Below are 14,517 nucleotides of genomic sequence, written 5' to 3'. Positions count from 1 at the left end.
CTACTTACTCAAGTTTCTCCAATTTCATTAATGCCTCCTGGTGTGCAGTGTTTAGCTGCTGCATTTTGTCCACAGAGGATTTCTATTAAAGCAATTTTAATAATCTCATATTAGCACTTTTCAACATGAACAAAGATAATTTTTTTTTTTAAATAGCAGACTCCAAAATGTTTACTCATCCTACAATTTTCATTATCAGAAGAAATTTAAGTAGCAGTGACATTTAAGTTAAAAATTTCTTTACTTAACAAAAATGTTTAGTCCTTACCATACAGCCACTGTGCTAGGTTCTGTAGTCCAAAAGGATTGCAAATAGTTAAGTACTTTCTGTCTCTTTGAATAGTGAGATATGAATTAAAAAACCCCTACAACTTGTTATAATACTGATAAGGGAATAAAGAATAGTGACAGTTAAACCAACTGGGGAAAAAGCTGGAAAGGGTGACCATAGAAGGCTTCATGAGATGCAGCATAACTAAACTATGCCTTGAAGAATGAGAAATCAGTGGACTTATATCTAGAACATACAAAGAACAGAAAAAATCAGATCCCCCCAATTCAAAGACCCAATCCAAAAATGGACATCTGAGATGATTATGTACTTCTCAAATGAAGAAATACAAATGGCAAATATAGATGAAAAAAATTTCAACATCAATGGTTATTAAAGAAATGTAAATTAAAACAACTCTGACATTCCATTTCACCCCAGAGAAAATAGCTATTTTTAAGAAATCAACTAATAACAAGTGTTGGAGGGGCTCTAGAGAAAAAGGAACCCACCTCTACAGTTGGTGAGAGTGTAGACTGATGCAACCACTGTGGAAATCAGTGTGGAGATTTCTCAAAAAGCTAGAATTAGAGGTCCCATTTAACCCAGCTATTCCTTTCTGGGTATCTTCCCAGAATTAAAAATATACTATAGTAATATATGTGTACCCATGTTTATAGCAGCACAATTTGTAATAGTTAAATTTTGGAAACAACCCCAAATGCTCATCAACCAAAGGATGAACAAAAAAAGATGGGGATTTTTATACAATAGATGGCAACTCAGCCATAAAAAGATAAGCTCGAAGACTTTTATGGGTAAATGCATGCAACTTGAGACCATATTCATAAGTGAAATAAATCAGACTCACATATGTAAACATCATATTGTCTCTCTAGTGTGAGAAACTGAAGGAATAAATAAGGTCTAAAATGTACAACAGATACTGTGAAATAGGAATTGTTCAAAAGGAAAAAGGATCTAAGATGAGAGGAAAAGGAAAAGGATGAAAGGGAAAAAGGAAAAAAAAAAAGAAAGTCATACTATTAGTGTCTCTCAGATCCCAGAAAAGGAGGTTTGTGCTAGTACCCACTGGAGAAAATTTAAATGCCTATATCTTGTACTCTGAATAACTATTATAAAGATAACAATATGTAATGTATTAACTGTTATTATTTATTTTGTTATGGAATTTTGTTTTACCTTTTTCCATTTAAAAAAAATGAGAAATCATTAGCCAAACAAAATTATGTGAATGCATGTGTGTTGGCATAAGTATGTGTAATCTTTACAAACAGTTTATGATGCTCAACAAGTATAAACTTGGCATGACTTGTGTAACAAAGTACTTAACACAATTCAGTGTAGCTGGAGCCTCAGGGCAAATTGTCTGACTTTAATTGTAGCTTCTAAGACTAAGTATACAAAAACAAGGACAACTGAAAACAAATCATACAAATGACCCATAATCTTCCTAAATTCTCTAAACTGCTGAAGGACGAAAAATGAGTTTCTATGTGTTATAGTGATTCCCTTGCACTGAATCATATAATTCAATACCGGGTAACAAAAGGTAACAGCACAATTAGACCATTAATTAAAAGGCCAACATTAACCTCAAATATCTCAGTTACTTAAAGAACTCTACACTATCTACAAATTCTTCAGAGAAAAAAATGTAAATTTTGGTATCGATGTTCTCTTTTCTGACATTTCCTAATATAGAAAAAAAAAAAGCCTCAGCTACAGGATTAAAAGAAAAACCCAGTCCCTTACTATTAACAGAAAATATTCTTTTGAAATACAGTGTTATCTTGGTTCACAAACTTAATTCTTTCCAAATGCTGGTCACAAATCAAAACCAACAAGAACCAAATCAAATTTAGTGGTTAGGTTCAATGTTAACCTTATGAGGAAATTTCATTTGGTTCTCATTCAGTTCAGTTTGTGACAAAGAACTGTAGAAAGAACTAAGTTTGTGAACCAAGGTACCACTGTATGGTTTCTACTAACTACAGTCTGAAACTTTATATGAATAGTAAACCAAATTTAATTCTAAATGCCATGTAGCAATTGGATTAATAGTTCATAAATAATGTTAATGATCTTATATGTGACACATAAACGTATTTAAATCTTACATATTGCCAAAGAAATTCCATATATGTCTCACGGCATGCTTCTCTGAAGTGAATAAAGTTGATAATTCCACTTAAAAATCGACTTGTCCGTTTTGCTTCTAAAACAGAAAGCAAGACTGAATTAAACCTTTGAAACAAAGTAATATAAAAAACAGAATTCATCCTTTCCCATATTATTTTGTTCACATTATATAAAGCCTATACTCAATAACAAAGTGTACGGCATCTGTTTTAAGGTAAAAATCAAGGTTATCTTTGTATTACTAACAAACAAAAACAGATAAACAACTTTTGGACACAATTGCAGGGACCAGATTGACTCTCTTATCCTTAACAACTAAAAAAACAGACAAAATGTATGAAGCAAGAAACTTTTAACACTAGATCACAGTCAATACAATAGCAATCCCCAAAAGAATCAAATGAGAGAAAGTACCAATGTACCACCCCACAACCTGGGAGACTTTTCAGGTTGTTGTTCAGCCAAGGAGAACACAAACAGAATTCTTAGTTCTTACTGAGTTCAGAAGATACAGTTTAGAGTTTGGATATGCCAAAGCAACCAGAATTTATGAGCCTGAATACTTCAGAGGAGCAAACTATAAGGAATAAGAGTTTTAGAGATCTGTAGAAGAGTACACATAAGTTCTCCACTGATAAGTCATCAGCATATGAGTATGAAGGAACTACTAGTATTTAAAAATAACCAGAAATATTTAAAACATTAAAAAAACCCACCACACAACAGTATAAAATTTGTAACATTTAGCATCCAACAAAAATAACCAGGCATATGAAGAAACAAGATAATATGCATAATAAGAAAAAAATCAAAAGAAACATAGCCAGAAATAAGAGATGCAGCTTTAGTAGCATGTAAAAATAGCCTTTATTCTATTTTAGGTGTTCAAGAAGAGAAAGAAAAACATTAGGACTATGAAGGCAAAAAGAAAGGTTCTTAAAAAGATGTGAATCGAATTTTTAGGGTTGAAAAATATCTGAAATAAAAATTATACTGTATCACCAGGTGTGGTGGCTCACACCTGTAATCCCAGCCCTCAGGAGGCTGAGGCAGGAGGATCATTGCGAGTTTGAGACCAGCCTGGGCTACAAAGTAAGCTCAAGGCCAGCCTGAACTGCATAGCGAGACCCTGTCTCAAAAAAACAAAAAACAAAAACAAAACACTTTACTGCATGGTATTAACATAGGTTGGATATAAAGAAGAAAGTACTGGCGAAATTGAATACAGTAATAGAAGATACCTAAAATAAAGGCCAGAAAGAAAAAAGAAATGAATGAAACATCTTTAACTAGAAAAACAAAACAAGCAATAGAACAAGTATGTAAGTGAAGTTCTGCTAAGAGGAGGAACAGGATAAACTTACAGACTAGAACTGCTCAAAAATTACAAAATCTATAAATATGTACAAGACGATGAACAAATCTAAACAGGAAAAACCAAACCAAACAACATACCCAACACAAACTCTTCAAGCACATAATATTAAAATTACTGGAAACCCATGATAAAGAGAAAACCTTAAAAGCAGTCAGCATAAAACAAAGCAAAACCACATCTCATAGAACAAAGATAAGACTAGCAACAGACTTTCTCATCAAAAATAACGCAAGCCAAGAGACAATGGAACATATCTTTAAAGCACCGAAAACACTTTGATTCCACACTCAAAACTGTCAAAAGTGGAAATGAAACAAAGGCTTTTATCAGCTATACAAAAAATAGTAGATGAAATCCTCCAAGTGGAACGAAAAATTATTTCATATAAGAATTAGATGTGCTTCATAGAAAGTAGGTTAATGTAGGTTATTTTTTCCTCTTTTGAAAAATATATTTAAAAGACAATGAACTCTTTGAAGCAAATTTAACAACAATATCAAGGTATTTATGATCTCTACAGGAGTAAAATTATAGCACAGTAACACAAAGACCAGGAGTGGTCAAAACATATTCTTGTAAAATATAATGTATCTGAAGACAGATAATGATATGCAAACCATACACACTAAACTGCATAGCAAATACTAAAAATAAATACATTGAAATATACCAAAGAAGAACATAAGAAGAATAGGAATAAAAGGACAAGCAGAATATAAAATGAATAGAAGTAAATTTAAACATCATATTAATAAGTGTAAATACAGTACATTTTCCAATCAAAAGACTGAAAGGATAAATTAAAAAAGCAAGACCTAACTACATGCTGTCAGTAAGAAATTCATTGCAAATACAAAGACAGATGTAAGTTTAAAGAAAAGAATGGATAAAAGTATGATATAAAAATATGTAATACAACTGAAAAGAAAACTGGAACGGCTATATTAAGATGAAATAAAATATATTTCAGAGCACAGAATGTTCGATGTAACGAACATAATTCTAAAGTATAGGCTTCCAAAACTAAGAAACAAAGAAAAAATAAATAAAAGCCAAAACAGACAAATCTACAATCATAGGTAAAGATTATATCTATTAATAGTTCAATGGAATAATTAGAAGAAAATCTCTATGGACCTACAAAGCTTGACTACTATTAAGCAACTGGATCAAAATGTTTAGAGGCCCACATCCAACCACAGCATACATACTTTCTGGTGTACACATACCACTAACAAAGGTAGACCATGTGGTGACAGCACCCAAAGATGCATAGATTCTGATCTTTAGAACCTGTGCATGTTATCATTTATAGAAAAGTGGCCTTAGAGTTATGCAGACATAATTAAAGATCTTGAAGCCACGAGTCAAGATGTGCAAGAAATGTGGCATTATAAGATAGAAAAGGCAAGCGAAGGGTTCCTCAAGCACCTTTTGAGAAAGTACACCTAACAACACCTTAGATAAAGCGCAGTGCAACCAACTTTGAATTTCTCACTTCTACCAGCAATAAATATATGTTACCCTAAGCTAACAAGTTTGTGACACTTTATTATAGTCAGCAGAGTAAAGAAATACAGACCATTTTGGGCTATAAGTCTGAATAAATTTTATTTAAGTGATACAAAGTCCATTCCCTGGTCACAAAGTAACAGAAAGACTGCTGGAAAATCCCCAGATGTTTTGGAAAGTAGACAATATAGTTATAACGACAATGAAAAGGAAGTCAAAAGGAAAAGTAGAAAATACTTTGAATTGAATGAAATGAAAACACAACCTATCAAGCCTTATAACTTGCAGCTAAAACAGAGCTTGAAAAAAATTTACACTAAATCTTTATTTAAGGAAAGAAGGGTTGCAAATTATTGGCTTCAGCTTGTACAAAAAACAAAACAAAACAAAAAAAAAAGAAAACAAATAATAAAAAAAACTCATGGAAAGAAAAGCTAAAATCCAAAGTAAACATGAGGAAATACCAGAATGTTCACAGCACCTTTGTCCATAATGGACCAACATTAGAAAAAAGTCAAATAGCTATTGTTGGTCAGAAAATTTAAAAAAAGTTGTACTATATACTTACAAGAGAATATATCAAGTTAAAAAGAAACAAAGAACTAATAAATGCAATGAATGTCAATAAGTTTCAAAAGCATTACCCTTAAAAAGGGTGGACACAAGTGTACAGACTGCATGATTTCATTTATATGAAACTGCAGAAAGTCAAAATTATGGTGACAGAAGACATACCAGTGGTTGCCAAGTAATGAGAGCAGCCAAAGGAGGCTGACAGCAAAGGGAAAGGAAGGAACTTCTGCTGTTCAGGAAAACGCTCTATAGGTGATTACAGAGGTGCTTACACAATATACATTTGTTAAAAATTGTCCAACTTACATTTCAAATTCGTGTATTTTACTGTACGTAAATTATATTTCAATAAACAATGAAGAGATCCAAAGGAGGATGAAAAACAAAGTTTAAAATAACACACCAAATTTCTCAAAATAACAGATAAATATTAAGAGTCAAATGGATTAAGGGACATGCAAGTAAAGGTAGGAGAATTTTACATATTATTAGTGACAAAACATAATTTTTTCATAGCAAAAAAATAACTGTTAATTTGGTAAAACTAAGATTAATACATTATGCAATATCAAATTTGCATATTATTTGTATTCCCAAATTTTAGAAAATATTTTTTAAGATTCAAAAATTTAATCAAAAATTTTTGTGATCTACACAGAAAACCAATTCCAGTACTAGGATATGTAAAAATTTGTTATTAAGGATGGGATATGTTTTTTAAAAGCCATTTCCTTATTACTTTTATACTAATTAATGGAAAGGTAAACTGGTAGATTGAATATAGAAATTAAAAATTTTTTTAATTCTCACTTACTTGGATACAGGATATCAGCAATCTCAAAGTCGTTCACCCGGCAGATGGGCAGGAATGAATCTCTTGAATATAAACATTGAAAAGTATATTCCGAATTACACAAAAAGCCATAAGGATATAAACATTTCATTTCCAAATAGATTTCTTGGGTGTATATCTCAATGTTAAAGGACAAGTCAGAAGTCTACTACACAACACAATCTTTTTTGTGTGTGTGTGTGTGTGTGTGTGTTTTTGAGACAGAGTCTCCCTATGTAGTTCAGGCTGGCATTGAGCTCACTTTGTAGCCCAGGCTCGTCTTGAACTCACAATGATCCTACGGCCTCAGCTTCCTAAGTGCTGGGACTGCAGGTGTGCACCACCATACATGACTTACAAAGCATAATCTTAAAGCATTAAAATCTACTTTTTCTGTATATTGTGTAAGTGTTCATGAAATACTAAGGTACAGTTATAGCTATTAACAAATAATATTCTCTGGAAGGAACTAAGACTTTCTAAGAACTCAAACTCCTACATATAGCTAGTAAACTATTTTAGATTTATACCATCTTAGAATGTCAAAGGAAAGTATTCTGTGTCCTAGGAGGCAATCCTGTTTGGTACAACTTACTATTTTGAATATTTGTGGTATGGAGTACAGAACAAGATGACAGAACTCCTTCGCAAAGAAAATCATATCATTAAAGAGGTTTAATGTAAATATGAATGCATACAAAAAATGATAAATCTACTCACAGATGAATAAATAAATTGCTGACAGGTAAAAAGCCCTCCATTATATGTGGATACATGACTTCTGAGTTAACTGGCATCTAAACACAGTCACAAAATGAAAGTTACACAATGACTAGACAAAATGAGAAAAATCTTCAATCATAAAATTTTAATTATAGTTAACCTCAAACTATATTAACTTATTAAATTTGAAAAAAACAGCTCTTGGAACAAAATCAGAGTTCGTATTAATATCAGTAATGTCAGGTTCACAAGTGCTTAATAAATCTTTAAATAAATGAAAAACTGAAAAGGTAATTGTGAGCATTTACTAAACGGCAGGTACTATATCAGACATTTTACATACATTCTCGTTTAATTTTTCCAACTTTCTAGTGCTATCTTTATTTTATAAACAAAGAAACTAAAACTTAGCAAGGTTTCATAGTCACTAGGTGGCAAACTCTTTGAGTTTTAAATAATATGCCGCCAGCCTAATGAGATATAACATTCTCAAAACATCTTCAGAGGATGCCTTCATGATTTCACAGCAAAAAGAGATTAAGAAACATATCTTTCCAACTAGAAGTATCTGATTTGCTAAAAGCTCAGTTGTTTATTTGAATCGTTCCACTATTATTGCATATCTTTTAATCCAGGAATCCTTCCTAAGAAGAGAACAATATCTGCAAAGACTTCGCAGTTGTTTAATACAGTCTCTGAAGATAGATCTATAAATCTATGAACAATTCCACAACATTGATAATTTGTGTCATTTAGGTCTTTTACTATAGTTTTCACCTTACTAAAGCTATCCACGTAAGTCATTATTATGTCTAAGATTCCTGTGCATTGACATTAATTTCATACAAATCTTTGAATTTGTTAAAGATAAGTCCTTCTCATCCAAAAGACAGTACATATTGTAAGCAAAACAACTGGAACAAACAAACAAACAAATAAAAAAAACCCAAAACATTATTTTGCCTCAGTAAACTCACCATGTAAAAATGCTCCAGTCGAATTCCATATACGATTTGTAAGGCTCTCATGTAAATCATGTGCAATATTTCAGGCTAATATAGAAAAACAACTTTTAGTATTCTCATGCATGATTATAATGATGCATTTCTCATCATCATCCAACAGTCAATGAATGCAAGGAAGGAAAGGACAACAAAAGTACTCTATTCCCCTTGACATACTTCAAAATTTTTCCAAATTTTAAAACACCCAATAATACTTACAATTTGTTCATATGTAATAAATGGTAAAGATGAGTTACTTAACAAGTTGCAAGCAAGTATTTCCAAATTAAATCCAAGTAACCTCACTCATGTTATCCAAAAGAAGTAGTCTTTCAAAACAGGCTGTCAGGTATGTGGCAGAAATGTTGGAACACTGAGGATGTATTTTTAAAAACTGCAAGAAACTTGTTTATTGCCTTGATATTAAGGTTTTCTTAGATTTAAACTTCAAGAAAACACTTAGGATAAGGGATATAAATGTAATAGGGCAGTAAGTATTTTTAAAATCTTCTAAATCAATAGTTTACAATTGCTGGCCCGCAAACATATTCTAATCTATACACCGTACAAGTTTATTGAATGAGCAAAAAAGTGACATGGACAGAAAATGCAGGAATCTTTTCCTAAAATAAAATGTACTTAAAGGCCTAGAAATTACTTTACTCTCCCATCTTGAAGAGTTAAAAAATACTAAAATCAAAACGTTTTAGTTCTTCATCATAAAAATCAAGTTTTCCTGTATTATCATTTCAAGACTAACATGGTGTTACGGGTTAAGAACTGTGGTCAACTTAATGCCAGCTGGACTACATCAGCATGCATTGAGCAAAGTTGCTCCACCTGAGGAGGGTTGCCAGGATAAATAGGTAGAGAAGAAGGGAGGTGGGGAGGGTTGAGGCATTAAGGAGGCATTGTGGGTTCTCCTACAAGTTGCTGTCTGAGCTGTTGGTTCTCTTGGAGAAGCTTTGGTCCTCACTTTGAGCATTGCTTCCTGGCTCCAGAGGGGAAGACATGTGCCACTTGGTCTCCAGGATGAACTCGTTATGCTGCTTCCTGGCATGTACCCGACTGTGCTTGTCGTCGGAGGAACTCGGGGCCTCCGTGTCGCTGAGGACAGCTGTGGTGCCTTTCAGGATAGCTCTGTTCTTTGTTGTCAGTGTGACTTCTCGGCTCCAGCGTAGAACCCTCATCCCACTAGCACAGCTCCTTCATCCTGATGGCATAGACTTTCTGGCTTCCACCGCTGACCTTTGGGTCCTCCCGGCACAGATTCATAAAAGAGACTGGTCTGAGTCCTTCTTGTGGGCTCTGGACCTCCAGTTGGCCTCGTGGGACGCATTGTCCTGAGCTCTGGGTTTTTATCTGGACTCATGTGGGACATTGCCGTGGGGTTTAGGTACTTGACTAAATAATCTACGTCTTTGGTGTTGTGGATAGATTTCCTGCATTTTCTTGTGTTAACTCCCGGTGACCATTATAAAAATATTATAAACTCCATGTCCTGATCTGAATTGTTCTCTGTGTAACCCCTGACTACAACACATGAGAAACTGAAAGGCAACTTGGAGGTTTTCTGTGACACATAAATAGTTCATTTTTGCATTTAATAACTAAATGCATAAAAAATAACACCTGTCAAAGCAAGGCAATTCCCTTCTGGGCATAACCCAAGAAAATTACTCTCTAAGCTCCCTAAGAGGCTTGTTTCTAAGCATTTTTTGTGGTTGCAAACCAGTGGAATAAGTTCCACCAAGTTCTACCAATAAATGGTACTCTCATACCACCACTCCAATAATAATACAAAATTTAATATATTGTAACACAGCTAAAAGCATTTAAAAAAAATCAGCACTGTTGAATAACTGAATTCCTAATGGGAATGTTGACGTTGCCCAACATATAAACCAAACATTATTTTAAAATTACACTAGGTGAGAGATTTTTCTCTAGATTAAAAATGACTGACCTATATTAAATAGGAAGCTATCTGTCTTCCTTGCCACACTACACACCTTCACTTTGTTCTCATAGACCACATGCACATGCAAACCCAACCAAATTTTACCTTTGGATTTGGGTAAAGATCATTCTTGGAGAGGTTTTTACCATCAGCTCCAGTTAAGAGTTTATTGCGAATATGAACCACAATCTCAGCTACATTATATCTGGGAAAAGACAAAGTTTCCATCTTGGACGTCTCCTTCTAGTCTGAAGAAAGAAAGAAAGAAAGAAAGATCAGACACACAATCAATAGTCTCATTATCTGGAAACTGATAAAAGTAAAAAGCAAAATGAACAAGTGAAGGTTGAACTATTCATCAGCGTGCCAGCTGTCATCAAATATTTTAGCAAGATAAAGATTTCGTGTGTATATACAAATATATGTAAATGTATATAACTATCCATAAAATAACTTTTATTTCAAAGTAGTACTTTCACTTTATGCTAATTTTCCTAATGCTGCTCTCTCACATAACGGAAAGATTTTGGTTGAGAGACAGTTGGGAAATCATGTATTTCTCTTTAAACATTTGGGACCAGACAATTTAAACATATCTTATATGGCCATATAACGCTGCATGTGCCCAATCTCATCTGATCTCAGAAGCTAAGCAGGGTCAGGCCTGATTAATACTTGGATGGTAGCCAATTTAAACAGATGATACGAGCCTGTGGGAACTTTCTCCCTGACCTGGGGACCAGGCCGGTTCCCTACCAGACCTGAGACCAAGACTGACAGGTAAGTGTAACAGCACTGGGTGGGAGCTCCGCCCAGCCCGCGGGAACTTTCTTCCTGACCTGGGGACCAGGCCAGCTCCCCACGGGACCAGGGACCAGGCCAAATCAGAGACTGTAGCAGTGGCAACTGGGAATCCCGCCCAGCCTGAGGACACACTCTTCCTGGCCTGAGGACCAGGCCGTGGTTCCCTGCTGGGTCCAGTGAGTGGGGCCATCGCAGGGAACCCAATCCCAGGCTGGCGGACCTCTCTCCCACACCTGGAACAACACTTGAAGCTCCAAAATACAGGAAAATGACAAAACGAAAGACCAAAATGCAATCTCAAACATCCAGCCCATCCCAAGAAAGCCCAGGAGCCATATACATAGAAGAAAACACATGCCACATGACTGAAATACCTGAAATAATGGTAACTGAAATAAAGAAGCAAGTATGGGAAGCCCTGAAGGAATTCAAACTAGAAATAATCTCTCAGAAGAAAGAAGAATTGATAAAAGAAATGAAGCAGATGCTAAACATAGCTAAAGGAGATGCAGTTAAAAAATTGGAGGAACTAAACAAAAGGATAGAATCCCTGGATAAACAATATAAGAAACAAACAGAATACATAAAACAGATGCAAAGCGATATACAGGAAATCAAAAACTCCATTGAAAGTTGTAAAAACCGCCTCAATGAATGTGAAGATAGAATCTCAGACCTCGAAGACAAGATTGTAACCAGTGAACAGGAAAGAAAAGATCTTTTAAAAATAACAAGAAATCAGGAAATAACAATTCAACACCTACAGGATGACGCAAAGAGAAACAACATAAGGTTGATAGGGATAAATGAAAAAGAAGAGGACAACATAAAGGATGTCAAGAGGATATTTAGAGAAGTAAGAGATGAAAATTTCCCAAACATGAGATTGGAAACTGATATCAAGATCAGTGAAGCATATAGAACTCCAAATAGTCACAACCAAAATAAATCTACACCCAGACATTAATAATGACCATCCCAGAAATTGAACAAAAGAATAGAATATTAAAGGCTGTCAGAGAGAAAAGACAGATGACCTATAAAGGAAAACCTACCAGAATTACAGCAGACTTCTCAGCACAAACAATAAAGTCAAGAAGAGCATGGAGTGATGTATTTCAGATCCTAAAGGAAAATGATTTCCAACCTAGGCTGATGTACCCTGCAAAACTGTCCTTCAAATTCGATGGAGAATAAGATACTTCCATGACAAAGATCAGCTGAAAAATTTCATGATCACCAAGCCAACCCTGCAAAGAACACTGAAAGACAGCCTAGATACATTTAGGAAAAAAATCACTAAACAAAGCAGACAATTAAACAGAGCAGAAAGATAAACATGCAACAGCAGAAAGATAATATGTCAACAATAAACCAATATATAACAGTTCTTAATATTAATGTAAATGGTCTCAATACACCAATTAAAAGAAACAGACTGGCAGAATGGATCAAGAAACAAAATCCAACCATATGCTGTCTACAAGAAACCCACCTAACTCAAAAGGATACTTACAGACTGAAAGTCAAAGGATGGAAAACAATGCTTCATGCAACAGGAACCCCCCCCCCCAAAAAAAAGCAGGAGTAGCTATTCTGTTTGCAGACAAAGTCAATTTCAAGCCAATAATGATCAGAAAGGATAAAGAAGGTCACTACATACTGGTTAGGGGAAAACTTCAAGAGAAAGAGATAACTATCTTAAATATATATGCACCAAACTCCAGAGCACCCAGTTATATAAAACAAGTACTAACAGAAATGAAAAACCAAATCAGCAGTAACATAATTCTGATAGGAGATCTTAAAACACCATTGACACCAATGGACAGATCAACCAAACACAAAATCAACAAAGAAATAAAAGAACTGAATTGCCCTGTGAATAAATGGACTTAATAGACATATACAGAGTATTCCACCCAACAACAACAGAATACACATTCTTCTCAGCAGTACATGGGTCATTCTCTAAAACAGACCATATATTAACTCACAGAACATATTTAAATAAATGCAAAAGAGTTGAAATTATCCCTTACATGCTATCGGACCATAGCGCTATGAAATTAGTAATTAACGATAAAAGATACTGGAAAAATCCCACAAACACATGGAAACTGAATAACACACTCTTGAGTAATCAGTGGGTCACAGAGGAAATTAAAAAAGAAATTAAACAATACCTACAAACAAATGAAAATACAGATACAACTTACTGGAATCTATGGGATGCAATGAAAGCTGTCCTTAGAGGAAAATTTATTGCATTGAGTTCCCACATCAGGAAAACAGAACGAATACAAATAAACAACATGATGCTACATATCAAACAGCTAGAAAAAGAAAAGCAAGTCAAGCCCAAAGCCAAAAGAAGAAATTATAAAAATCAGAGCAGAAATCAATGCAATAGAGACTAAGAAAACAATCCAAAGAATCAACGAATCAAAGAGTTGGTTCTTTGAAAGAATAAATAAAATCGATAAGCCCCTAGCCAACCTTATTAAAAAAAGGGAAGAAAGAGCTCAAATCCATGCAATAAGAAATGAAAAAGGTGAAGTCACTACAGACTCAATAGAAATACAGAAGATCATCAACACCTATTTCGAAAGCCTCTACTCTCAAAGGTTTGATAACACAGAAGAAATAGACAGGTTCTTAGAAACATATGAAGTACCAAAGCTAGATCAAGAGGATGTAAAACTGCTGAATAACCCAATCTCTATCAATGAAATTGAACATGTAATTAATTCCTTACCTACAAAGAAGAGCCCAGGCCCAGACGGATTCACTGCAGAATTCTACAAGAAATACAAAGAAGACCTAATACCGACACTCCTCAAACTTTCAATGAAATTGAAAGGGAAGCAATCCTTCCCAAGTCATTTCTGGAAGCAAATATTACTCTAGTACTAAAACCTGAGAAAGACCCAACTAAAAAAGAGAACTATAGACCGATCTCCCTAATGAACACAGATGCAAAAATCCTCAATAAAATATTGGCAAATAGGATGCAGCAAATCATCAAGAAGATTATACACCATGACCAAGTGGGATTCATCCCAGGCATGCAGGGATGGTTCAACATACGTAAATCAATAAATGTAATCCACCATATCAATAAAGCCAAAAGTAAGAATCACATGATCATTTCCATAGATGCAGAAAAAGCTTTTGATAAGGTCCAACATTCATTCATGATAAGAACTTTACAGAAACCTGGAATAGATGGTCTTTACCTCAATATAATAAAGGCCATCTATGACAAACCAACAGCCAGTATCATACTAAATGGCC

The 14,517-nt window shown here is 34.3% G+C and overlaps 1 protein-coding gene across 2 annotated transcripts in view; it reads right to left on the bottom strand.

Annotated features, from left to right (window-relative positions):
• The window catches only part of Nuf2 (NUF2 component of NDC80 kinetochore complex), a 42,021-nt gene that overhangs the window by 19,773 nt on the left and 7,731 nt on the right, over window positions 1–14,517 (bottom strand). For both annotated transcript variants that reach the window (XM_013151328.3, XM_003468661.4), the window contains 6 exons: window positions 10,522–10,664; window positions 8,430–8,504; window positions 7,450–7,526; window positions 6,712–6,773; window positions 2,413–2,510; window positions 9–82 (listed from right to left, as the gene is read on the bottom strand). In XM_013151328.3, coding sequence (XP_013006782.1) covers window positions 9–82; window positions 2,413–2,510; window positions 6,712–6,773; window positions 7,450–7,526; window positions 8,430–8,504; window positions 10,522–10,644 — 509 coding nt within the window. In that variant the 5' untranslated portion in view covers window positions 10,645–10,664. The remainder of the gene's footprint in view (window positions 1–8; window positions 83–2,412; window positions 2,511–6,711; window positions 6,774–7,449; window positions 7,527–8,429; window positions 8,505–10,521; window positions 10,665–14,517) is intronic.

The sequence above is a fragment of the Cavia porcellus genome, unplaced genomic scaffold (assembly GCF_034190915.1).
Source record: "Cavia porcellus strain 051 isolate PalLab524CR breed Dunkin Hartley unplaced genomic scaffold, mCavPor4.1 scaffold_7, whole genome shotgun sequence".
Taxonomy (NCBI): Eukaryota; Metazoa; Chordata; class Mammalia; order Rodentia; family Caviidae; genus Cavia; species Cavia porcellus.
Note: the sequence above shows the minus strand (reverse complement) of the source record. Positions and strands in the feature narration are given on the sequence as shown.